This window comes from Lithobates pipiens, unplaced genomic scaffold, assembly GCF_037356315.1.
Source record: "Lithobates pipiens isolate NorthernLeopardFrog02 unplaced genomic scaffold, aLitPip1_a1.2 Scaffold_11, whole genome shotgun sequence".
Classification (NCBI taxonomy): domain Eukaryota; kingdom Metazoa; phylum Chordata; class Amphibia; order Anura; family Ranidae; genus Lithobates; species Lithobates pipiens.
Window position 1 is genome coordinate 1,393,706 of NW_027507696.1, and position 27,525 is coordinate 1,421,230.

At 43.8% G+C, this 27,525-nt stretch overlaps 1 protein-coding gene across 2 annotated transcripts; it reads left to right on the forward strand.

Annotated features, from left to right (window-relative positions):
* LOC143959358 (uncharacterized) lies at positions 1-26,743 on the forward strand. 2 transcript variants are annotated; one of them, XM_077468019.1, is made up of 7 exons: positions 1-128; positions 5,350-5,486; positions 9,520-9,640; positions 13,624-13,745; positions 15,953-16,023; positions 20,397-20,538; positions 21,959-26,743. In XM_077468019.1, the coding sequence occupies exons 1-7, from the start codon at positions 60-62 to the stop codon at positions 23,178-23,180; spliced, it is 1,884 nt and encodes a 627-aa protein (XP_077324145.1). In that variant the 5' UTR covers positions 1-59; the 3' UTR covers positions 23,181-26,743. The 2 variants fall into 2 exon arrangements, with proteins under 2 accessions (XP_077324145.1, XP_077324146.1); XM_077468020.1 differs by having other exon boundaries at positions 20,397-20,463.
* Positions 26,744-27,525: the final 782 nt, after the last annotated feature.

A 27,525-nucleotide genomic window follows, 5' to 3' on the forward strand; every position in this document is an offset into this window, starting at 1 on the left:
CTATCCTCCATGCAGCGATCCTCGCTGTGCCTGGTTGCCTAGGAGACGCAGGACGCTGAATGGCGGCCTGCGAGGAGAAGCGGGACAATATGGGGGTCCGGGGGGAACACGCGGAGCGGCCTGAGCAGGTAAGACATACGGGGGGGGGGGGAGGGGGCTGGGGTTCTTTATGCTGCCAGCTTGGGGGGCATAATACTCGTGGGGGGTCCGTACATGGGGCACATTTTCTAGCAAGTTTAACTGCATTCAGTGCAACCTGTAATCAGTGCTATAGAGTTCTAAGGCGGTGAGAGGGGCGATACACCCTTCCCCCATACAAAAATATAATCATTATCGTTCTATTACCTTTTTTATCACCACCCACTTCCCTTTAGAATGTAAGCTCTACGGGCCGGGCCCTCCTGTATTGAACTGTACTGTAATTGTGCTGTCCCCCCCTCTACATTGGAAAGCGCTGCGTAAACTGCGCTATATAAATCAATAATAATAATAATAATATTGAAATTTATTGTGGGAAGCAATATTTTTCCTGCAATCATCTGTAAAAGTGTTAGCCCTTGTACACACGGTCGGACATTCCGACCACAAAATCCGTCAGATTTTTTTTTTCTCCAACGGATCTTGTCCGAAACTAGTCGGACAAAGTTGTCGGAAAAATCCAATGGTTCGGAACGTGATGACTTTCCTTTGCTTTCAACGCTGACCACGTTCAGCCTAGTAGCCAATAGCTGTGCTCTCGTACTTTGATCTGAGCATGTGCGGCACTTTGTCCGATCGGAATTCTCTACAGACGATCGGACAAAGTCGGATGGTGTCGTGGGAAAATTTTATATCCAGCTCTCAAACTTTGTTGGTCGGACATTCCGGAAACGGAGTCCACACACGGTCGGATTATCCGACAACGCGGTCCGATCGGACATTTTCCGTCGGAATGTCCGACCGTGTGTACAAGGGCTTAGAGATGGTTTGTTGTATCATTTTAAAGGCCAAGTTCAGGAATGAGAAGACATCTACCCCCGTAGTGCCCCCCGCCACACTGCAAGGGTTAAATGCTGGGTATTTCTAGGGGGTCGAGAAACAGGTATTATTAACTACCCCATCCCCCACTCTGAGGGATCGGGGGAGGGACACTGCAAGGATATAGATATATATATATATATATATATATATATATATATATATATAATTTATTTATGTTTGTGGCCAGTTAGGCTAAAAAGGATATGTTCACTTTTTGTAAAAAATAATAATTGCACATATTTTTTGCAGGTAAAAAAAAAATGTGGATTTTTTATTTTTTTTTGGAGCCTGCAAAGCATTGCACCAGGGATCACCACACCGCTGATCTCATGCAGGTCTCCTTCAGATCTGTCAATATATCTGTGTGCCTGTACACCATTCCCTACTGTCTCCGGCACCCTCGTACCTCTGGCCACATGCGATACTGCATACACCGGCGCCCTGCCCCTCTGGCCACATACAGTTCTGTATAGACCAGCAGTGGCTGTGGAACGAATTATCTGAGTTTCCATTATTTCCTATGGCGAAACTCGCTTTGATATAGGAGTGCTTTGGATTACAAGCATGCTTCTGGAACGAATTATGATCGTATTTCAAGGTATTACTGTATCTCATATTTACTAGTTTTATTATTTATTTAATTATTTTCATGTTTCTTCAGTTACTTCCTGGTTTCTGGCTTAGGCCAAAATGATGTCATACATCCCAGGAGTCTTCGTCTGCATTTTTGTTTTCTTTTATCTGGAAGAGGGGAGAAGGGGTTCTCTCAGCACTCCCTTGTATCTGAATACCTGAGCTAAGAGCAGATTCTAGGAAGTAAATGCTACATGAATCATCTGCTCTTTCTCAAGATTGCTACAGCTAAAAATGCTAGGGGGATTAATTTCTTAAAAAAAAAAAAAATAGGGTTTTTAAAACAGTTTACCTGTAAAATCCCTTTCTTTGATGTACATCAAGGGACACAGAGCCATAGTAATTACTATGTGGGTTATTTTGGACCGACAGGTGCTGGACACTGGCACGCCCCTAAGGCGTGTACTCCTCTATATAACCCCTCCCATTACTGGGAGTCCTCAGTTTTGTAGCCAAGTAATACAAGTGTATACCAAGAAGGGGGGTAGCTCTGTGTCCCCTGAAGTACATCAAAGAAAAGGATTTTTACAGGTAAGCTGTTTTAAAAATCCTATTTTCTTTTCTTACATCAGGGGACACAGAGCCATAGTAATTACTATGTGGGATGTCCCATAGCAATGGCAACTGAAGGGGGGGGGGGGGACACAACAAAAAACAGGGGGCCAGAGGACTCATACTGCAGCTTGCAGTATACTGCGCCCAAAGGCAATATCCTCATGACCTTTAATATTGATTTGATAAAATCTGATAAACGTATGAACCGAAGAGCAAGTCGCAGCCTTACAGATCTGAGCCATAGAGGTCTGATGATGCACCACCCAATAGGCACTAATTGCCCTGGATGAGTGTGCTGTTAACATGAGAACAAAGAATTTTCTTCTTTAAGCTGAAGCTTGAACAATCACTTGACGAATCCCTTTGGAAAATGGTGGATCTTGACGCTGCCTGTCCACATCTTGGACCCTCACATGTGTTTTGCAAACCTGAGCAGTCACCTTTAAATAGACTCTGATCACTCTTACTACATCAAGAGAATGTAGTACCTTCTCTTCCCTAGATTAAGGCTCTGGGGAGAAAGAAGAAAGAATAATATCTTGGTTTAAATGAAAACCTGTTACCACTTTTGGTAGGAATTCAGGATGAGGACATAAATCCACCTCATCCTTATGCATGATCAAATATGGCTCTTTACAAGACAGAGCCGCTAGTTCCGATACTCTTCTAGCAGAAGAAATGGCATCCAGAAAGATTACATTTCTTGTCAAAAGAACCAAGGACATTTTTTGTAAAGGTTCAAGCGGCTGATTCAGCAAAGCCGATAAGGCCAAATTTAAATCCCAAGGAATTAGAGGTGCCTTGATAGGGAGAATAATCTGTGTTACCCCCTGAATAAGCTATGCCCTAAGATTGGGAAGCAAGAGGCCCTTGAAAAACACTACAAGGCCGGGATCTGGCTTTTGATAGAAGTCAAGGCCAGCTTCATTTCAGATCCCATATGCAGGAAATCAGGGATCCTGCCTATGACATACTTCCTGGGGTGCCAACCCCTGGATCTACACCAAGAAACATATGCCTTCCAGACTCTCTAGTAAGTGATTCTGGAAGCCGGATTCCTGGCATTAATCAGAGTAGACACTACCGATCACCCACAATCTTTTAAAGAGTAGGGTTCAAGGACTCCTACTGCTATCTTTATGATCTCAGTAAATCAAGATCTTCTAGGATCCACTGGGGCCACCAGAATCACCTCCTTTCGTTCCTGCTTAATCCTGCGGAGAAGGCGCGGAAGTAGCAGAACTGGAGGAAATGCATAGATCAATGAAAACTGATCCCATGGGAAGACTAATGTGTCTGTTTCGCCTGCTAGTGGACCCCTTGTTCTCGACACAATGTTGTTGACTTTGTTGATGAATCTGAATGCGAATAGGTCCATGTCCGGAATACCCCATCTCTGACATATCGCTAGGAAGATGGGGTGAAGAGATCATTCTCCTGGAAATAATTGTTGGCGACTCAAGTAGTGCGCCTGCCAACTCCCTATTCCAGAAAATGAAAATTGCCGATAGGCAAGGAATGTTGTGTTCTGCCCAAGCTAGAACATTATTCACCTCTTTTTGGGCTGCACAACCTCTTGTGCCCCCCTGGTGATTGATGTAAGCCACTGCGTAGCCTTGTCAGACTGAATCCTGACAGGACAGTCCCGTAGTCTGACCTTCCAAGATTCTAAGGCCAGAGGTACTGCCCAAAACTTCCAAAAATGTTGATAGGCAAGGTCCTCTAACCTGGACCATCTCCCCTGGACAGAATCTTCTTCCAGGGCTGCTCCCCAGCCTAGAAGGCTGGCATCTGTTGTTAACACCTTCCAGGATAAAGATTTTCCCTTTTTCTGGATAACAACCACTAATTTAGGCTCTGACTTATGTTGGGAGCCAAGCGTATTGGAAACAAACAAGGCCTGCATCTTTTTTATTCCAGACAGACAGGATGGTGTTTTGAAGCAGTTTTTGAGTAAAACTGTGCGTAAGGGACGGCCTTGAAAAAGGCCACCATTTCCTCTAAAAATCTCCTGCACAGCTGAAGGAAGGAATTTTCCTTTGTTTTAATAAGTTGAATTAAAACAAAACAATGGAACTGATTCTTGTCTGGGGTAAGAATACCCTCTTCTGTATGGTATCTATAACCCAAGTACTGTAATCTTCTTGATGGTTTTTAGGAGAATCTTCCTAGGCTGAGTATCCAACCCAGAGATTTCAGATAGTTAGGACTGAGATCAGACTCTGGTTTTGGACCTGAGACTGAATGATCTATTAAAAGTAGACTCTATTTTTGTGATTTAGAACAACCTCTATATTCTGTTTTATATAGTAATGTGGATAGTGGTTGTTTTAACTTGTATTTCAAACCTATACCGTATTTATCGGGGTATAACACGCACCAGCGTATAACACGCACCCCAAGTTTAGGAGGGCATTTTAAGGAAAAAAGTTTTAGGAGGGAAGTTTAAGGGAAAAAAAAAACTTACATTTAAATGGCCGTCAATGCAGCCTTATCAGTGTGCATCTGCAGCCTTGTCCATCATTGCAGAATGATCAGTGTCATTTGCAGCTTGCCCAGCGCTGTTTGCAGCTTTGCAGAGTGTCATTTGCAGCTTGCCAGTGTCATTTCCAGTTTGCTCAGTGCAGTTTGCAGCCTTGCCCATGACTACGAGCGGAGCCGAGCAGACGGCTCGGTCTTTTTCGGCGGCGATCGGTCTTTTTCGGCGGCGCTCTGTCTTTTTCGGCGGTGCTCGGTCTTTTAGACTCACAGACAGTGGGGATCGGCATATAACACGCACCCACGACTTTCCCCCCCATTTTAAGGGGGAAAAAGTGCGTGTTATACACCGATAAATACAGTAATTTATTTACCCTTTTTATTTATGCATATCTTTTCCATTCCAATAATATGCAATAACCAGACCTCCACAACCACCGGGCAAGGGTTGTGGGAACGAGGCCCTTGTCCCCATCAACACAAGGACAAGGTGTCTGGGAGGGACCCCATAGCACCCTCCCCATGTTGAGGGCAAGCGGCCTGGTATGGTTCGGGAGGGGGAGGGGGAGGATAAGGGCCTGGTATGGATTTAGGGTGGGGACTGAACGCCACTGGTGAGGAGGCTTTTCTGTCCAGACGTCAACTTTTCTTTGTATTTTACAGAGTGTAAATTGTGCAGCCAAAATGAAAAATTCTTCAGCAGCAAGAGTATTATCTCCATATGCAAAGAGAATCGCTACACAGAGGCAAGAGCGTAAAGTTTCATCTAACAAAAATCCGGGAGCCATATCCAGTGCAAGGTAAATTATTTGTAATTCCAGATATGGAGGGCTTAGTCTGTTTCCTTCTATATGACAGCGATGGTGTGTGTTTGGTCGCTCGTGCACTCATGCCATGACATGCAGATAGAGAGTTCTTAGTTGTCTGTAAGCTCCTACCAGAGCAACTTGGAGTTACCCAAGGCTTCTCACTCAGATGGAGTCAGAGGAGCAAAGAGAAGGTTAGAATGTGCAGCTTCAGGGGCCAGCTTTAAGGCTAGGTTCACACCATAGCGATGCGGGAACGCCGCGAATCCGCTGCGTTTTCCCGCATCCCATGCCTCCCGCCGGCAGTTCACACTGCCCTATGCGGACTGCTGGGAGTGTCAATGAAATGTTAATGACACCCCCAGATCCGTCCGCATATCGCAGTGCGATCTGCACACTCGCACAGGAATCGGATCGCATGGTGTGAACACCCATGCGATCCGATTCTGCTGCGGACCAAAAAAAGGGTCCCGTGCGAGTTTGCGGCGGGAGCGATGCGAATTCAGCCATACTATCTGTATACTATCTGTATGGCTGAACTCGCATCGCTACGGAGATCGGGTGTGATTTGCACTGCAGTGCGGTGCGAATCACATCCGGATCTCTCACCCGCAGCGGTGTGAACCGGACCTAAAGTGGTTCCAAACACCAAGGTTTTTTTTTTTTACCTTTTCTGTGCACTAAGGTAAATAACTTTTCAGCAACTGCCCCGCCTCCTCCAACCCCCCCAAACACATACCTGAGTCCACTCTGCCAATCCAGTGCTGTCCCTGGCTGAAACAGAGCACTCCATCTCTTCCCACAGGACACTCTGAGAGCTGCAGGAGCCATTGGTTCCTACTGCTATCAGTCAAATCCAGTGAGAAGGGAGCTTGGACTGTGGACACACATAGCCTGGCTCAGGAGCACACCCACATGGGTGCCCCCTCAGCCCATGGCTTGCTGAGGGGGCAGTCAGAGAAGAGGAGGTGTGAGAGCTTCAACAGAAAACTGAAAAAGAGGAGGTAAGGGTCTGCTCTGTGCAATATCGGTGCACAGAGCAGGTATGTGAGTATAACATCTTTTCTATTTTAATAATAAAAAAAAAAAGCCTTTAATATCACTTTAAAGTAGAGTTGCACCAAAAATCGTACAAATGTGCTGATACTGAAAGTGACACCTCTTTTGTGATTCCATTTGGACTTGCATTGACTGTTAATTAAAGTCGCAAGCCGCAATGAAATCTGAGGTCCAAATCGTATTGAACTGCGACTTTGAAATCGTGCCGAAGTAGCGTGATTTAAAAGCCACAGAGGAACTGTTCTTCATAATTATAAAGAAACGGTAATCATTTTTCATTAGTCTAAAAAAAAAAAAAGTGTCTCTAAAAAACTGGTATTGGTGCATCCCTAATATAAAGTAAATGTGTTGCTTTGGCATTGATGGGCAAACCCAAGTTTAATAATGTGAGATATAGATAATATCGATATATAATATCTATATTATAATCACATATAGCCAGAGTCAGAAGCTTTCTTACAGTGCTGCAGGGCATGACATTGGCTTTGTTGGCTCCCTTTCATGCCCCAGTACATAAGAAGACTTTATGCAGGTACAAAATCTGGGCATTTAAGAGGATAAAAATAATGGCAATTACAAATTTAGGTAGCAGGTTTTTTTTTTCTTTTTTTAAATCTTTTCTTTATATTTCAGAGGATAACAATCCATAAGATCACATTAGTCACAGAAAAATAATCACAAACCAATCATGTCCTAACCAGAGGGGTTATTATCAAACTCTCTCCTTAGTCATTCTAATGCCCCGTACACACGATTGGACTTTCCGACAACAAGACCTTTGATTTTTGTTCGAAGGATGTTGGGTACAACTTGTCTTGCATACACACTGTCACACAAATTTTGGCCAACAATTGCGAACGTAGTGATGTACCTGATATCTCCATTACAAACGCTAGTTATATCTCCAGCTCGTACTTGATTCCGAGCATGCGTGGACTTTTGTCCGACGGACTTGTGTACACACGTTCGTTAAGTCCGACAACAAACATTTGTTGGTGGAAAATTTGAGAACCTGCTAGCCAACATTTGTTGGTGGAAAGTCCGCCAACAAATGTTCGATGGAGCATACACACAGTCGGACTTTCCGCCAACAAGCTCACATCCAACATTTGTTGTCAGATCATCCGATCGTGTGTATGGGGCATAACTCTTCCCCTCTGATCTTCAATTCCCATGTTCTAATCCCATATTTGGCCTTGCTCGTGCAACTGCATTTGGAAGCTCCCCACATCCCCACACACGTTATTCACCAATCAACCTCCCCCCCCCCCCCCAAAAAGAAAAATATACGAAAAATACAGTATCTCTTCCACCAATAATATTACTAATATCTCTCTTCCCTCCACTCCCCGGGGTCCACCCACAGTTACATACATAATTTCCCATCTCGAGGTCTCGGCAACCTCACAGTGTATTTTCCTCAACCCTCTAGGTCAGTGATTCTCAACCAGGGTTCCTCCAGAGGTTGCTAGGGGTTCCTTCAGCATTGGAAATCTCTGCCATTGATCTTTTTAGCTATCTGTAAGGAGGTAATTCTTCCCAATGACCACAAGTGGAAGGACCATTCATTCCCACTGACCATCACACTAATGTATCATGAGTTGTAGATTTCTAATTTTTAGCAGGGGGTTCCCCAAGACCAGAGAACTATTTCAAGGGTCCCTCTTTGTTGAATAGGTTGGGAAAGGCTGCTCTAGGTCCTCAACAATGAGAGTCTCTCCCTCATCTGAGTTGATAAAAAGGTACCAGAGAGACCATATCTCCCTATAATTTTCTTGTTCCTGTCTTCCTGCCCACCCCATGTCCTCTTATCTGTTCAGCTCTTCCACCTTCCTAAGCCACATACCCACTGAAGGTGGTTATGTCTTTTTCCATCTAAGCGGGATACATGCTCTTGCTGCTTTCAAAAGATGACACAGAATAGAGTTCCTGTATGTCTTAGCTGATATTTTAAGGTCATATAACAGAAACATGTTTAAAGCGGGAGTCCGCCGGGAGTTCTGCCGTTTTTTTTTTTTTTAAAAGCCAGCAGCTACAAATACAGCAGCTGCTGACTTTTAAAATAAGGACACTTACCTGCCCAGCGCGCCCGCGATGTCGGCACCCGAAGCCAATATCTCGATCGTCTCTCGGGTGCTGCCGCCGCCATCTTGGGTATGGGAATCAGGAAGTGGAGCCTTTCGGCTTCATTTCCCGGTTCCCTACTGCGCATGCGCGAGTCGCTCTGCGCAATAAGGATGGACCCCGCTGCCTCTGGGATCTGTGTGTTTCCCAGCAGGCAGCGGGGGACTTTCGGAAAGGGGCGTAGATCTACGCCCCTTTCCGCAGAGAGCTATCCCGGCAGTGGGTGCAGATACCTGTACTGTACAGGTACCTGCACCCCCCTCCCCCCTGAAAGGTGCCAATTGTGGCGTCGGAGGGGGGGAGGGTTCCAATGAGCGGAAGGTCCACTTTAGGGTGGACCTCCGCTTTAATGCCAGGATAAAAACACCCTTGATTTGAATGGACAGTTGCTTTAAATTTTTTGTCACTTAGCAATTGCTGTGAACAGAGCAGCCAAATCCTATTGAAAGGCTTAGGCTGGATTCACACCTATGGCATTTTTAGTGTTTTTTGCAGATTTGCACTACAGTCCATTTAACATGGTTTCCTATGGAACACGTTCTGTAGTGCAAGTCTGCAAAAAGCACTAAAAATGCCATAGGAGTGAATCAAGCCTTAATGAAGGACTCAGTATAGCAGGTCCAGAACTCGTGTAACTACAGAATCTAGCACAACCGACCCAGCATACTTGAAGTTGTTGTTCCACGGCCACGGAAGATGTGGTTAAAAGACTGTTCTTAGGCAAGGTTTTTATATGAAAAAATAAATAAATAGCTGACAGTTTCCTATCTTACTGTGCTGTCACTGTTGTTTCATGAAAAAGTTTAACAAACATGATATTTGACATTTACAATTATTTTCCTAGCAAAGCAAAGGTGATTTCCAGATTGCCATCTCATAAACCCACATGTACCAGTGCACCAGCCACGGTAGTTCGACTGCCAGCAGGGAGAAAAACAGCTACAAATCCACCACTTACAGTTAAGGTTAGTATGCAAGCAAGACAATGATTAATATCTGTTTGGCTCTTCAGATAATACTTTCATAGCTATAGATAATCAAGTCTAATGACTTAACGAGGGCAAATAATACAAGATTACAGTCTTTTATTGTTGCCCACTGAGCGTTCTAGATTAGATGCCCTAGGTCAGAGGTCATTTTCAGTCAGAGGGTTTCAGGTCCAGCTTTGTGTTTATGAGCAGAGCTCCAATTTGACCCGGTGATGTCATTTCAGAGAATTTGTATTTCTGAATACAGCCAGATTCTGCAGCTACTTTTCTAATACAGGTAGAACTTTTTCCTTCAACGATCCCTTATGTTTTGCTGGTTTGTGAGTTAAAATTGCCTACATACTCTTTCTTATCCCTCTCTTTTTTTCCTCTCCACTTTTCCTTATCTACAATACTGGTATGTACAGACCTCAGGTCCTGGATCCCGATTTTCTTTTTTTTTGGCTTCCACGTGCCCATTTTCATATGACTCAAGTGCAGGGCAGTCTTTAAGGCAGGGCAAAAGGGGCAGCTGCCCTGGGCCCTGTCATTGTTGTGGGGCCCAAAGCAGCTGCCTCATACTTGCCAAATATCCTAGTTTAAATTCCCTTATCCCTTGGAGTTTTAGTCCTGTGTTGTGTCCTGATATCTCAGTGTGAAGTGCTGTTACTAATGCTGCCCAGCTCTGCCCTATTGTTGTGTACAGATGACTCACTTGCAGACCCTGTGTTTACATGAAAATAACCGGCATTCGTATGTAAATAACGGCGGCATTACTAGGTAAATAGTTGCGGCTGGCAGCATTGATATGTAAATAAAGGCAGCATTCATATGTATATCATGCTCCCCTGCAGTGAGGAGATGATGTGCTATAATCTCTAGCAACTAATCTGGTCTTTAACCTCTAGCAACCAGTCAGTAAGCAGTAATGATATGCTGTAATTTCTGGCAACCAATCATAATTGCTGCCTGATCTGATACAGTAAACTGGTTTTAAGTCTAGCTGCTATTTATTGTATGTCTCAGAGCAGGTGGAGAGTGAAATTGCATGGGGGGGGGGGCCCCAAGAAAATTTTTGCCCAGGGTCCAATCAATATTAAAGACGGCCCTGCTCAAGTGTACACCTTTATCATTACCTTATCCCAATATGTATTGTATTCTACTGACTTTTGACACGTTATATATTGTACAAATGTGACATTGGATGTTAGAATTGACCTCAAATGTTCTTTTATTTTTGTTATATACAATAAACATATATTTACCTCTAAAATTGTACCACAAACCCACAATGTTACTTTGTCGTTGAATAGATTTTCTGTGCTTTAAAAAGACTGAAATGAAAAAAACGAGAGAAAACTATCATACTGTAATTGAAAATGAATGGAAATGATCAAGCATGTCCATTCCCTTCCAGAACCTCTCTAAGGCTGGATTCACACCTATTGGCATTTTTAGTGCTTTTTGCATTTTGCAGATTTGCACTACAGAACGTGTTCCATAGGAAACCATGATAAATGGACTGTAGTGCAAATCTGCAAAATGCAAAAAGCACTAAAACTGCCCTAGGTGTGAATCCAGCCTAAGAAAAGATAAAAAAACTATAAAGAAAAACTACTACATACAAATTTTCTTCTTTATACCTTACCTGATGATAATTCTTTGTGTAGATTGACATGCCCAAGTCTCAAGGCTGGCAGATTTGCCCTATAGGGCAATTAGATCTGCCTAAAGCCTTGTACACACGGTCGGAGAATCCGTCGGAATGCGTCTTATCAGACCGTGTCCTCAGATAATCCGACTGTGTGTGGTATGCATCAGACTGATTCCGTCCGAATCTCCGTCGGACCCAATTTTCCAACATGTTGGAAATATTTCCCGAGCAACTGGGCCGATCGGACATACTCCGATCATGTGTAGAGAATTTTGATTGGACCAAGTGCCACGCATGCTCAGATCAAATTCCTACATCAAAGCTATTGGCTACTAGCCTGAACGTAGTCCCATCGTAACGAAATTACGTCATCACATTCTGAAAGATCGGATTTTTCGCCAACTTTGTCCGACCGTGTGTATGCAACAGTTTCGGACAAGATCCGACGGACAAAATCCAACGGGCAAAATCCGACGGATTTTGGTTGTGGAAATCTCCGACCGTGTGTACAGGGGCTAAGAGGACAGGTTTCAGTCCTGAAAAGAAAAGTGTTTTCAGTTTGAGAAATCACTTGTATCGCTACTCAACGTTGTTTCCTGGGCTAGACCAACAAGGCCCAGGACTAGGGCAGAACTTTGCAGGGGGCAGCATGGAAAGAGTCCACGCCAGCTTGCACTACACTGTTATGGAGTGCACTGGGCTGAGAGGCAAATTAGTCTAGCACCCCTATAAAGTGGCCACACTGCTTCCAGTATGCAGGCAGCCGGCATTCTGCAACTGTGGGGAGACCGCTTCTAATTTTGACTGTCCTATCATCCTGGACCACAAATCCTCCTCCCTGTGTTATGTTTTCTGCTGCACCATTGGCATGGTTATATCTTCATAGTCCTCTCCATAAAATTATCAGAAATTTGTGCTTAAAGTAGAACAATAGGCAACACTTTTTTTTTTTTTTCATTTTGGATACAGTAAGGGAGGGTTATAGCCCCTGTCCCAGGCCCTTAGAACTAGTGTCCCCACTTGAAAATTTCAGTGAGTGTCTTTTTTTGACAAATATTCAGGCTTGAATCGTCCCTAAAATGGAGAACAGGGACGCCCCCGACTCCTGCTGCGAGCCGCATGCAAATTCAGTGTGAACCCAGCCTTAGCCTCTCCCCGCAGCCTCCAGTGAGGAGAGGTGATTGCAGGTAGTGGATGGATGCTTCAGCCTCTTTTTTGCAGTGGCACGGGTGTTGCTGTTGCAGCCGATGTGGTGCTGCCTCCAGCATTCTCAACCCCCAGTCACAGGATCCAGTTCCCTCCAGCTGGGCTCCCCAGGGTCCAGGACCTGACATACTGAGGTCCTCTGTCATCCTTGTCCAGGCAGTAAAAGCCCTGTCCAGGTAATGTACTGTAAATCCTCCTTCAGCTCCTCTTGAGTCTAAAAATCTATATGGATTTGTAGTTATGAAAGTCAATTCCTGCATTATTGAGATATTTTCTTGACCTTTATCTCCCATGATCCCAAGCGCTGTGCATTACAGTCTGTGAGATGGCTTGGCTAGCTTGCCCGCTCCCTGACTGGTCCTTTGCTCTGCTGCCAGGAAGGGAGAGGTGAGTGGGGGAGAGTCTCACACAGAGCTGCAGCACAGCCAGCATGAGAAGAGGATTTTACACAGGCTGCTCTGGCTTCCAGCATGACAGTGTAGATGGGGAAGAGGGAGGCAGAAGAATCTGGAGCTGAATGAAACACCTGGCAGCTGGCTACACGCCTTAAAGTGTCACTAAAGCCAGTAATATGAAAATAGTTCATCCGCCCCCCCCCCCCCCCAGCTTATAAATCTTATTTTTACATTAAAATATTGCCACTATATACCTTTTTGGATGATCTGTATACCACGGTCAGTGATAAACTGCACAGTTTCTCCAGTGCTGAGAGTTAAGGTAGGAGGAGGTTTTCACTACAGCCTGTATACACGCCCACATGTGTGATGCCAATATCATGTGACCTGGCTATCTCTGAGAACAAGTAACTGTGCCAGCATAAAAGACACAACTGAGCATGTGCAGGTCGGCCTGTGTTAGCTGGCCTTCCCCAGGTAGACAGTGCAGGGAGGGGAGGATCTGCGAATACAAGATCAAGCAGCCTTTTTACACAATGCGGAGGATTAACCCCTTAAGTTCCACAGTGAGTACAACAAGCATGCTTTGCTGCATATATAGACTGGTTTTACTGTTGTGGGTTTAGTAACACTTTAACATACCACTGCATATCACCGGATTGAAATGTATCCCTGTTACATTTCTTTTATTGAATTTTATGTTGAATTGTATCTGTTTTCCATAGCAAGGTGCATGCAGTATGAGTCTTGGGGTGCCTAGAGAGAGGCAGAGTGCTCCTTTAACACAGCCTCGCACTCAGAGGCAGGCCACCTACATGATGGTGCCAGTCAGGATGAAGAAGGCTGGGTAAGTGAGTGCAAGGTATCTTTGAATCAGGGATTTCAATGGCAAGATATGAGTGCAACGCAGGGAGATTTCAGGGCTCATCCCAGTGTAAGACAGCAACAGCATGGACATGCAGGGGTTTGGTTAAGGTCCAGTTAAGGTCTCACACCATTGTTTATCTCTTTCCCCTTTTTTTTTAAGTACGATTTTATGATTGTGTGTACAGGGCTTAAGGGAGGGTTATAACCACCATCAGGTTTTTTTTTTCCCCCATCCATGTCCCATTGCAGAGATTTCCCTTAATTTCCTGTCACATAGCCAAACAGGAAGTTAGATGAAATCCCTGCAAATTAAGGGAATCCCTGGGGACCCTTTGGAAGATTTCCGCTCAATTACTATTATCACTGAAAGTAAAAGAAAATCCCAAATTTTTGTCCCCAGAAAAGTAAACAGGACAATTATAGAGGGTGAATCTCCCTAACGAAGGCACAGATAGCAATAAAAACTGACAGCTGTTCTAATCCATATCCATTCTGTCCAAAACGAAAAAAAAAAGTTTGGACTTTAGTTGTACTTTAAGGGCCCTTTCCCACATTCTGTCCCATCAGGTCCACCTGTCCGTTTTTCAGGTTGACTTAATTGGATGCTTCATGCACTTCTATGGAGCTATTGATGTCAGCTGTGACATGTCTGCTGATATCCAGCGATATCCGATCCGCCAAATACAGATGGATGGAAAACCTATTTTCAATCCGCCTGGCGGATCGGATGAAAATGTACACGCAGATCCATTTTCACCCGATCTCTATAGAGGACAGCGGGGCTCTGACGGGTCCATCTCCGAACAGTGAGTGGGGACAGACCTGTCTTCCGACTGCTTAGCGGAGATCAATGGATCGATTCCCCCGCTGAACAAGTCCATCAAAATAGACAGTTCCGTGTGAAAGGGGCCAAAGGATAGGCTTCACCAAATACCATCCCCTTTCCAATCAGTTGCCAGTTAGGACAGTCTCATTGAACAAGGTAATCATAGGTGATGTGTCTCAGCCTTGAAGTCAGGTTTAAACCAACAACCTGAAATTAGTTACAGAGAAACGGAGAGGAAAGTTTCTAACAAAGTTAATGGCAGGTATCTTGTGAGATTGATTCTTAGGCCTGATTCACACCTAGGGCATTTTTAGTGCTTTTTGCATTTTGCAGATTTGCACTGCAGTCCATTCAACATGGGTTCCTATTGAACATGTTCTGTAGAGCAAATCTGCAAAATGCAAAAAACACTAAAAATGCCATAGATGTGAATCAAGCCTTAGGGAGGACATTCACTTTCTTAAAGTGGTTGTAAACCCTTACAAACCACTTTGACCCACAGGTAAGCCTAGATTAAGGTTTACCTGTAGGTCCAAGAAATATCTCCTAAACCTACACGGTTTAGGAGATATTTACCAAAAGACAGTCACAGCTGTCTACGGCGCATGCGCCGTAGACAGCGGCACGCAGCGGCACGCAGGCGCACTATTGCCGTTAGCAGCATGCCGCGGGAGTGATGTCATCACTGCTCCGGCACTGTGAGTGCAGTGGAGTTTATGGGCTTTTTTCTGAACGCCAGAAATTCGTGCTCAAAGTGCCATTTTTCACATCCAAAAAATGACAAACGCCGATAAATGCTCATAAACGCGCGTTAATTAGTGTTCGCCATTCTATTTTTTCAATGCATTGTGGGAGTTTGGAATGCACTGTGGGATTTTTGGAGTGTCCTCTGTGTATTTTTATTGAAAACGCTCATAAACGCTAGTATAAAACGCTGTTAAAAGGACGTTTTTCAACCAGCCTTTTCTGCCAGCAATCTGGCGTCCAGAAAAAGCTTTTTTGAGCTTCAGTGTGCATGGAGCCTTAACGTGCAGAAAACTGCATACACGTTTCAGATTCCTGCGCAGAAAAAAATCAGTAGGTTGTGGTATGAGAGAACAATTGTGGGGTTTTTTGTGCCCTTGCAGAACATGTGCAGAAAAACTGCCGTCTACACCACGGTGTGAATGAGGCCTTAATGTCACACTTTCAAAGCACTTTTTATAATTCATTAATTGGGGAGGGGGAGAGGGCAGTGCCTATTTGCAGCTCGTTGTTTGCACTTTAATCTGTTGCTGCTGGATAGACAAAATCCTGCATTATACATAGCCCACTGTTAGCTTGCCTCTTGCTGTGTAATGTTTTCTCTGATTGTTTACCAGGTTGAAACTTTTGGACCCTGAGAAAGTGAAGAATTTGACCGCCCTAGCAGCAGCTATGCCTATTGAGTCAGGTACTGCAATGGGGGGAGTTCAAGAAAAAAAAATTTTTTTTTCTTCTATATCCAATAATGACTTTGGTGTGAGACTTAGGTCATTTGTAAAGATCTGTGAAGAAAACATGCTGTTTCAGCTTTGTAATAAAGCATTATGATAATTTCCATAGCTCACGGTTATCTGGCATAGCTTAATCACTTACAGACAATTTCCCCCCTGATTGACCAGGCCATTTTTTGCGATATGGCACTGCTTTGCTTTAACGGACCATTGCGCTGTTGTGCGATGCTGTACCCAAACATATTTGACGTGCTTTTTTTCCCCCCACAAATAGAGATTTCTTTTGGTGGTATTTGATCACCTTTGCGGTTTTTATTTTTTGTGCTATAAACCAAAAAAAACTGAAAATTTAGAAAAAAACAAAAAACAACAATAATTTTAACTTTTTGCTAAAATAAATATTATTAAAAAACCCAACAAATGTCATCAGTTTCGGTCAATATGTATTCTTCTACATATTTTTGGTTAAAAAAAAAAATTGATTAGTTTGCGCAAAAGTTACAAAATCGGGAATATATTTCTGCCATTTTTATTTACTTTTTTTTTTTTTTTTACTAGTAATGGTGGTGATCAGTGATTTTTAGACCCCTTTCACGCTGCCGTGCCCATAGTGTCGGCGGTAAAATGCCGCTACTTTTAGCAGCGTTTTACCGTCGGATTTGCAGTGCATTTTGGCCGCTAGCGGGGCACTTTTACCTCCGCTAGCAGCTGAGAAAGGGTTAAAACCGCCCGCAATACGCTGCAATAGTGGCGTTTTGCCAGCGGTATTGCATCGCTGCCCCATTGATTTCAATGGGGAGCAGCGGTGGAAGAGCGGTAAACACACCGCACCTTCACCGCTCCAAAGAAGCTGCTGGCAGGACTTTTCCTGACGTCCTGTCAGCGCATCGCTCCGGTGTGAAAGCCATCGGGCTTTTACACTGGAGACAACGGTGCAGCAGTTCGAGGGCGGATTGCAGGCGCTATTTCTAACGCTATAGCACCTGCAAAACGCCCTTGGTGTGAAAGGGGTCTTAGTGGAACTGCGACATTTTAGCACTTTTTTGGGATTAGTGCTATAAAAATGCACGGTTTACTGTATAAATGACACTGGCAGGGGAGGGGTTAACACTGTGGAGCGGTCAAGGGGTTAAACGTGTTCCCTTGGAGGTGTTTTTAACTGTGGGGGGAATGGACTGACTCATTAGGAACAGACGATCATTCGTACTCCCCTGACAGAACAGGATCTGTTTGTTTACATTGACAAATCCCGTTCTGCCTCTCTGTGGAGCGATCGCGGGTTGCAAGCGGACATCGGCGGCTACATGCATCAGCTCCCCCGCCGTGCAGCAGGCACATACGCCCACTATAGCTGTTAAAGGGACCGATGCATAGCTGCGGCGGTTTGCGGGAACGAGCCGACCTGCCGTAGTGTAATGAAGGCGGCTGGTCGGCAAGTGGTTGTAAAGGCAGAAGGTTTTTTATCTTAATACATTCTATGCATTAAGATAAAAAAAAAACCTGTGTGCAGCAGCCCCCTAACACTTACCTGAGGTCCCTTTCTGTCCACGAGTGTCTCAGCTGTCCAGATTCTCTCTCCCGATTGGCGGAAACACAACAGCGGCACCATTGGCTCCCACTGCTGTCAAACTCAGCTAGCCAATCAGGCAGTGGCGGCTGGTGAAGTTTTAGGATGGGGGGGGTGCCAGACCCCGCCCTTCCTTTTTGACCCCTCCCACTTGGTGACAACAGGCGTGGTTTCAGCTAAATAGTGGACGTGGCTCTAAGGTGGTGTGGTTAGTGTCTGAGATGAACGAGGGACAGAGGGAGAGGGAGAGAGGAATGGAGGGACAGCAGGCCCAGATCCTACACAACAATAGAAATATGTGTATTCTAGAAAGTTTAACAATCAGCTGATAAAGATATTCCAAACCCCTGGTGTTAGCACTTCAATCATACCAGGACCATGGTTGTTATGCTGTCAAGATGATTGAAGCGCATTATTTCTATTATAACATTGTAATATAAAATGAAATAATTCAACTCACCATAATGCAGAATCAGTGGGAGCCCTGAGCCTGTCACTAGCCACGTCGCCTGCCACCAGGTGTCCCCAGCGGAGTCCCTCCTTGCATGCAGCCTGTGTTCCACCAAATGCAGCCTGTGTCACCACCAAATTGCAGCAGCCTGTGTCACCACCAAATTGCAGCAGCCTGTGTCACCACCAAATTGCAGCAGCATGTGTCCCACCAAGTTGCAGCATTATGTGTCACCAAGTTGCAGCGGCCTCACATCAAACCCCCCCTTACTTACCTTGCAGTGTGTTGTCCTCTCCAGCGATGTCTCCTCATACTTCCTGGTTCCTCTCTCCTGGGCGCAATTGGAGAGAGAAAACAGGAAGTGACATCATCTCAGATGTCAATCAAACCACCCAGCCATAGTAATATATACTACGAACGGGCGGAAGCTACTCGACGCTTCACAAAGCGCCGCAAGGCGGGCTAAACGTCCACAAACTAAGCGCCATGTCTGCAATCTCATGATTACATAGACGTGGCGCTTCCCATAGGTGCAATGTGTCCGGCGTCGGACTGTGTCCAGCGTCCGAACACAGTGCACTTAAGGACTTTTTTTTTTTTATAAAGGGCCAGTTTAAAAAAAAAAAAAAAAATTATATATATATATATAAATAAATTATTTTTTGACTGCCTGGAGGGGGGGCCGCCCCAGCAATCAGGGGAGAGAGGGGTTGGGACTCCATGTCTGAATGGACACATGGAGCTGTGACTCGGCTTGGATGCCCCCATAGCAAGCTGCTTCCTGCAGGAGGGAGGGGCCAGGAGCACAGAAGGGGGCCAAGAAGAGGAGGATCTGGGCTGCTCTGTGCAAATCCACTGCAACAGGGCAGGTAAGTATAACATGTTTGTTATTTTCATAGGAATAAAAGCAAGCCCTTACAATCACTTTAAAGTTTGATTCTGAGCTGGGGCTGTTGCTACCCAAATCCCAGAAGCGCTGCTAGGTAGTAATAATAGTGTGTGAATGTAGTGGGACATTAGAGGGCAAGGTGCAGAGATTGTCACGAATAGGACAGCACTGTGGAACATCAATAGCTTTACAAATTTATAATAATAGTGTGTGTGCTTGTGGTGGGAAATTCGAGCGTAAGCTCCGGTGTTTTGTATAAATGGCTCAGTATTCCCTGTACAACACTGTGGAATATGTCAGAGCTTTATTAATGTAAAATAATAGTGTGAGACATTTAGAGTGTAAAATACTTCAAAGCAGATACCAATGTAAATGGAACAGTGTGCTTTGTACAGCACTGTGTATTAGATCAGAGCTAAAAAAAAACATACATGACTGTTGTGGAAACAGAGTGTAAGCTCCTCTGGTGCATGGGGTATATATACACAGCACTACAGAATGTGCTAGAGCTGTATAAATATATACTAGCATATGACAGTGGTGAGACTTAAAGCGGTTGTATACCCGCTAATGTTTGTTTTGTTTTTTTGCCACCTGCAAAGGAAAAGGCATAATGAGCTAGTATGCACCGCATACTAGCTCATTATGAAATGCTTACCTTAGAACGAGGCCCCGACATCTGGCCCGATCCACGCCGAGGGAGCTAACATGTTCCCTCTGTGTTTCTTCCGGGTATCGCGGCTCCGGCGCTGTGAGTGGCCGGAGCTGCGATATTGTCACTCCCGCGCACGCGCGCGGGAGATTTCATCCCGGCAGGGTCCGGCGCCTGCCGGGCTTTCAGCTGAGAATCCCCTTGTGCGCATGCGCCGCTGCAGTCAGCGGTGCATACCGAGGGGAATATCTCCTAAACCGTACAGGTTTAGGAGATTTTTTTTTTTACCTACAGGTAAGCCTTATTATAGGCCAGTGATGCTTGGCACCCCAGATGTTTTGGAACTACATTTCCCATGATGCTCTGGCACTCTGCAGTGTACTGGAGCATCATGGGAAATGTAGTTCCAAAACATCTGGGGTGCCAAGGTTCGCCATCACTGTTATAGGCTTTCCTGTAGGTAAAAGTAAAAAAAATGACTATACAACCACTTTAAGAGTGTAAGCTCTCTGATGCAGAAAGTCATGTGAATGGTTCAGTGTTCTCTGGAATATGTGGGCAATTATTATGGTGGGGACATTAGAGTGTAAGACCCTCTGGAGTAGGAGTAATTGTTGGTGCTACACAAACAGCTGATTGCTACTGTGAAATAAAGTTATAAGTTAAATGTAGGAATTTTTTAATATTACTTTGGAATTATAATATCAATGAGAAGGAAGAATTTACAGCCCATATATTTTCTCCCTTTGACTCTTCTGCATGTTTGAGCAGGCGAGGCGAGGCTGCACTCCTATCTTCACCAGGAACATGCCAGCAAGCAGCGTTCTTTGAACTCCAGGTACGTAACACTTCTCAGATTTCCAGTGAAACAAGTGTCCCCTTCAAGGAAGAGCGCTGGAATTCCTAGAAGACGGTGAGAGAGTTTACTTATTATATAACAAAAGATAATGTTCAGCTTGTGCCTATTTTGTACGAAGCATAGGTTCAGTCTATTTAATGGCTTTGATATCTCTTGTGGATGGCTGTGATGTTTCTACCGCATTCCTTGGAGCTGCGCCAACAAAGTGTCTCTCTTTTGAGTTCATTTTGTGTGGCATAAATAAAAAATCAGGCGAGTGGCACTTGCAGCTTAAATGTACAGTTTGAGTTATTACTTTTAAAAAATAGTTCCATGTATCTTTACATAGGATAGAAGGAAGTACCGCCTGTAAGCTTCTCATGACAGCATCACTATGAGCCAATAGGCCCTTGTTTATTGTAAAGAAAGCGTACAGAAAAGAAGAGATCTGTATTCCTTCATTGTCCAATCAGAGGGGAGATGATCCAACCTATTTATTGGGACAGGAAGTAGAATGAAACTGAACTTGCCCAGATAGTTCTATGTAGGGCTGCAACTAACGATTATTTTCATAATCAATTAGTTGGCCGATTATTGTTTCGATTAATAACCTTAAAAAAAAAGTGTGGTGTATAATTTAGTTAATATGTAAAGTTAAAAAAAAGGCAATTTTATTCTTAAATATCTCTATGCAGTGGTAAATATAAACAACCAATTATATGGTTAGGAAGCAAAATATCAAATCCACTCTGAGAATGACAGACAGAAGATATATACTGTATATACGCTATTAGAAGAGACATACTGTTTGTTTGTTTTTTACCAATTTGTTGTTGGGCAGATTAAAAAAAAAAAAAAAAATTGCTGCAAAAACGCATTACATGGTTTTCTGCAGCTTCTCCATTGAAGTATATTGAACCAAAAAAGCACCATTTTGGGTTAAAAAAAAAGTCCCTAACCCTTTTCAAATATGCAGCGGCTGAAAAAAGTGTAGATGTGAATGTGTCCCATAGGAAACCATGTTAAATGAACTGTAGTGTGTTTCTGCAAAAAAGCACCAAAAAACGCATAGATGTGAACCAGGTCTAAGACGTTTAGTAACATAATGGGGTTAAAAAAAACTAAAATGAGCCCTTTATAGTACAAAAAAACGCAGATAATCACTACTGTAAGGGGTTCATTTTTTTTTACTGTAGCACTGTGAAAGTATAATTTACAGTAGCGATTATTTGCTCTTTTTGTACTGTAAAGGGCTAATTTTTAGTTTTTTTTAACCCCATTATGTTACTGGCTGATCGATTATGAAATGAATCGATTACTATTTTCATAATCGATCAGTTGTCGATTAATCGATTAGTTGTTTCAGCCCTAGTTCTATGGCCAACCTGTTTTTGCAACTGCGTGCTATGGGACCATCAATCTGATCTTTGTTCTGCTACTTACTGTATGACACGTAACAATTAGTGATGCATAAAATTATTTTACTTCTCTCCAGGCCGGACACTAACCTATCTACAAAACAGAACAAAACCTCAGAAGATCATGAAAGCCACCTGTTGCTGACCCACCAAATAGATGGTCTGGTCCTTAGTGAGAAAGATGGTTCAGAATCCAGCTCATCCAACATCGGTCAAGAGACCTATGACCCTCAAACTTCACCCCAGCTTATTACCAACCAGAAATTGAAAAGCAAACATGATGAGACAGCTTGGATTGATGGTAGTTCCATAGAAGAAACCAAAAATAGAGACCAACTGGAAATGCCGACCTTTCAAGAAAGAATTTTGGATATTAATAAAGATGTCAAAGAAGAAGATTTTGAAACAAAGAAAAAAGTAGAAATCCAAGGACAACTTTTAGAAGGCGAAACCGAGTCAGATTATGAACTACACTTCAGTAGTAAGGAGAACCTTGAAACGGAAGGACTTAATCCTGAGGTTGTATCTGCTGACCTTACCCAGTCTCAAGCAAATGCTTTACACAACACACAAGGAGAAGTGAGCACCAAATCACAGAGTCAAGAAGATGCCATATCAAGTCATGAACACTTGAAGAAAAGTCCTAGAGTCAAAACAAGCAGTCAGAATATTACATCAAAAAGTCCTAGTGCCAATGATGCAGAGGGTAGAGATGAACGGTGTGTGCCATTACCAGTACAAGAGAACCTATTAGCACAGAAAATCAGTGTGGACTTTGGCCAAGCCTCAAATATAGCAGACATAGGAGCATCTAGTAGCCAAGAGGACACCAAGTCACACATTTCTTCAAGGAGAAATGATGTCATCAGGAGGAGTCAGGGAGTACTGGTACTAACAAGAAGTACAGAAGAAAATGCGATCTTTATCCCTAAACTTAAATTTGAGTTCACCCCTGATAACAGTATAGATTGGACCGCATTATCTCAGTCAACACCAGACAATCAAGTCAAAGAGAAAAACCCCAGGATTACAAAGCCATGCACCCCTAGAGGGCCGTCATTTAGCAAAAGTGTCCTGAAGAAGTCCTCTGCTTTTCAAGGGTATATTCCAGCTGCAAAGGGCAACTCTGAATCTACTCCAGGATCATTTGGAGCAGAAAGTTCTGCAAAAGGCAATTGCCCTCCACTCTATGGGATTGTGGATCTCTCCATTTCATTTCAAGGTAAATACCAGGGAGATGAAATACCAAAAGACATTCCAAAAATATTACTGATGAAGGAAGATAGTGATGAGGATTAGAAGACACGGCTTCATATAACCTGTTTAGACAAAATACCTCTTGTGCAATTTGTGGGAAAGGTCAACTCACAACTTGCTGTCTGTGTAAGGAAGTAGACTGAAGCTTGGAAAAGAGGATGTCCATAGCAACCAGAATCTACCTATTTCCCCCGTGTAGGAAAAGAGGATGTCCATAGCAACTAGAATCTACCCATTTCCCCCCTGTAGGAAAAGAGAATGTCCATAGCAACCAGAATCTACCTATTTCCCCCGTGTAGGAAAAGAGAATGTCCATAGCAACCAGAATCTACCTATTTCCCCCGTGTAGGAAAAGAGGATGTCCATAGCAACTAGAATCTACCCATTTCCCCCCTGTAGGAAAAGAGAATGTCCATAGCAACCAGAATCTACCTATTTCCCCCGTGTAGGAAAAGAGGATGTCCATAGCAACCAGAATCTATTTCCCCCCCTGTAGGAAAAGAGGATGTCCATAGCAACCAGAATCTACCTATTTCCCCCCTGTAGGAAAAGAGGATGTCCATAGCAACCAGAATCTACCTATTTCCCCCTGTAGGAAAAGAGCCGATTAGTTGGTGTAGACAACAGCATTTTCTATCAATTTCATTGGTGAGCGATGGAATACTCTACAAGAACTGTGAATTCATCATTGTGAACAGACCAGTCCAGTGTTAAAAGACATAAAAATGAACATTTCTTTTCTCTTATAAGCCTGAACACATCTCTAGAACTAAAATTTCCAAAATATCTATACTAACCTGCTGCAGCTCAACATGAGAAAAGAATGGCAGAAGTGATAGTGATAGTGACGTCTGCCATTCTTTTCTCATGTTGAGCTACAGCAGGTTAGTATAGATATAAATGACAATCGCTCTTCCCTGGTGACATGGAGATGTTGTCTGCCATTCCCCGATTCAGGACTGTAAACTAATTCTAGGGCAGGGAAGGAGGGCCATTGGTATTACAACATACAGTATTTCACTGCTCTGAAATTAGTTTACACCGGGGTTGGGGATTTGGGGGGGGGGGGGTTGGTGTTACAAGATGCCAGCCTACATCAGAGGCTTTTCACTTAGGTATTTTGTTTCACGACCAGTGCCCTTTAACTCAGCATGGGAAAGCGTTGTTGCAATTTCCAGCCATGACATTGGGACTGCCAAACAAATATCACGTCAGCTGGTTCCACAGGGACAGGATCATATCTTTACTGATAAGGAAACAAACACAATTTATAGTTAGGATATATACATTGCCTTGAAAAAGTATTCACACCCCTTGAAATTTTCCATATTTTGTTACAACCAAAACGTAAATGTATTTTATTTGGATTTTATGTGATAGACCAACACAAAGTGGCTCATAATTGTGAAGTGGAAGGAAAATGATAAATGTTTTTCAACCTTTTGTTTACAAATAAATATATGAAAAGTGTGGGGGAGGGTTATTTGTATTCAGCCCCCCCAAGTCAATACTTTGTAGAACCACCTTTGGCTGCAAGTCTTTTTGGGGATGTCTCTACCAGCTTTGCACATCTAGAGTGAGAATTTTTTTTCCGCCCATTCTTCTCTGCAAAATATCTCAAGCTCTGTCAGATTGGATAGAGAGCGTCTGTGAACAGCAATTTTCTAGTCTTGTCACAGATTCTCATTTGGATTTAGGTCTGGACTTTGACTGGGCCATTCTAACACATGAATATGCTTTGATCTAAACCATTCCATTGTAGCTCTGGCTGGATGTTTCGGGTCGTTGTCCTGCTGGAAGGTGAACCTCCGCCCCGGTCTTAAGCCTTGTACACACGGTTGGAGATTCCGACGGAATGTGTCCTATCGGACCATTTTGTCGGATATTCCGACTGTGTGTGTGGTCTGCATCGGACTGTTTCCATCGGAATATCCGACGGACCAAGTTTTCCAAATTGCCGGTAAAATTTTCCGACAAAATGCTCCGATCGGACATACTCCGATCATGTGTAGCCTACTCCGACGGACAAAGTGCCACGCATGCTCAGATCAAATTCCTAGACCAAAGCTATTGGCTACTAGCCTGAACGTAGTCCCGTCGTAACGAAATAACGTCATCACGTTATGTACAATCGGATTTTCCGACAACTTACTCCGACCGTGTGTATGCAACATCTCTTCCGGAATTAATCCGTCGGAATTTCTTCCGACGGATTTGGTTGTCGGAATCTCCGACCGTGTGTACAAGGGCTTACAGATTTTCTTCTGCGATCGCCCTGTATTTGGCTTCATCCATCTTCCCATCACCTCTGACCAGCTTCCTTGTCCCTGCTGAAGAAAAGCATCCCCACAACCTGATGCTGCCACCACCATGTTTCACAGTAGGGATGGGTTCAGGGTGATGTGCAGTGTTAGTTTTCCGCCACACTAAAGCCCCATACACACTATCAGATTTTCTGCTAATTTTTTTTCCTTCAGATTTACCAAAACCATATAATATGAGGACAAACCTTAGGAGTTTCAATTTGTATGCAATCAGGCCGGCCCTTCTACTACATGGTTTTGGTAAATCTGAAGACAAAAATCAGCAGAAAATCTGATAGTGTGTATGGGACTATAGAGTTTTACTTTTAGGCCAAAAAAATAAAATTTTGGTCTCATCTGACCAGAGTATCTTCTTCCACGTTTGCTGCGTCCCCCACATGGCTTCTCGCAAACTTCAAATGGGACTTCTTATGGCTTTCTTCTTGTCACTCTTCCATACAGGCCAGATTTGTGGAGAGACGACTAATCGTTGTCCTGTGGACAGATTCTCCCACCTGAGCTTTGGATCTCTGCAGCTCCTCCAGACTTACCATGAGCCTCTTTGGCTGCTTCTCTGATTATTGCTCTCCTTTCCCAGCCTGTCAGTTTATATGGACGTCCATGTCTTGGTAGGTTTGCAGCTGTGCCATACTCTTTCATTTTTGGATGATGGATTGAAAAGTGCTCTCCGAGATGTTCAAAGCTTGGTATATTGCATATGAGCAGCTCTTCTTTCACTGAACACACCACATGCTTGTGGGTGCCTCTTGCGATTATACACTTATCTCACTCAGTCAATACTTACCATTGACACAATGAGACCAATAGGGACACAGATTTTCCATGCATGCAATGCTTTCCCTCCAATCTGCCCTGTGTGGGGTTTCTTCTGGCTCCGCCTCCTCAGCTCCCTGGCGAGACACCTGCTGCCGCTGTCTGGAGGCTTCACACCCATTGGCATATCTCTATCTATATCTCTATCTCTCTATGGTGTCCTTTTATGAAGCAGTGAAATCTATTCACTGCTTCATTCTCCGGCATTCACATAGGAGATCTTTCTCCTCTGTGTGCCACTTTATGAAGCGGAGTAGATCGCTTCACCCTTGAAGGTGTGAAGCGATCTACAAACGCTTCTAACACTGGAGAACGGCCCCTAATACTGTAATCTCGTGAGACTTTACGAGATTACAGTACTAGAAATTCACAGATACACACAGATGTCAATTTATTAAGCAGTGATAAATTATCACAGCTCAATACACTGACACGCGGTGTGATTAATGTTAGTGAAATAAAGCGCCCCCCTACATAATATATACACACAGACATTATATATACATGTATATACACACACATTATATATATATATACATACATATACACATTATATGTATATATATATGTATACACATACATATGACAGTGGGACATGGTTACAGTGTTGGGGGGTCTGAACGAGGCATAAGGAAGTTAATTATCTTCCTCTTTCCTCCTCAGATCCCCCCACATTCCCTCTTCACTCCCCGGTTCTCCACCTCTGAGTTGGTGAATCGGGGAGTGTGAATTCTGACACAGATCACCAGTGAAGCGCTGAGATCGCAGCTTCATAAAGTGATCGTTACTGTGTCAGTCTATGAGGATTCTCAGTGTGTGGAGATAATTGGCGGGAGAACAAGTTCAAACACTTCTCCCCCGATTATCTCTGGTTTATATACTGTTTATGGGCTGTGATCAGCGGCGATCCTCTGGATCTCCACTGATCACTCCTTCATAAACGGACACCTATATGTCTATCTCCATCTATCCATGTCTCTATGTCTCCATCTATCCATGTCTCTATGTCTCCATCTATCCATGTCTCTATGTCTCCATCTATCCATGTCTCTATGTCTCCATCTATCCATGTCTCTATGTCTCCATCTATCCATGTCTCCATCTATCCATGTCTCCATCTATCCATGTCTCCATGTCTCCATGTCTCCATCTATCCATGTCTCCATCTATCCATGTCTCCATGTCTCCATGTCTCCATGTCTCCATGTCTCCATGTCTCCATCTATCCATGTCTCCATCTATCCATGTCT

Excerpts from the sequence above, each read along its gene's own strand:
- LOC143959358 (XM_077468019.1), top strand. The coding sequence starts at position 60 with ATGGCGGCCTGCGAGGAGAAGCGGGACAATATGGGGGTCCGGGGGGAA. Across the intron at positions 129-5,349 it reads ACGCGGAGCGGCCTGAGCAG|AGTGTAAATTGTGCAGCCAA; the intron begins GTAAGACATACG and ends TGTATTTTACAG. Across the intron at positions 16,024-20,396 it reads AGCTATGCCTATTGAGTCAG|GCGAGGCGAGGCTGCACTCC; the intron begins GTACTGCAATGG and ends ATGTTTGAGCAG.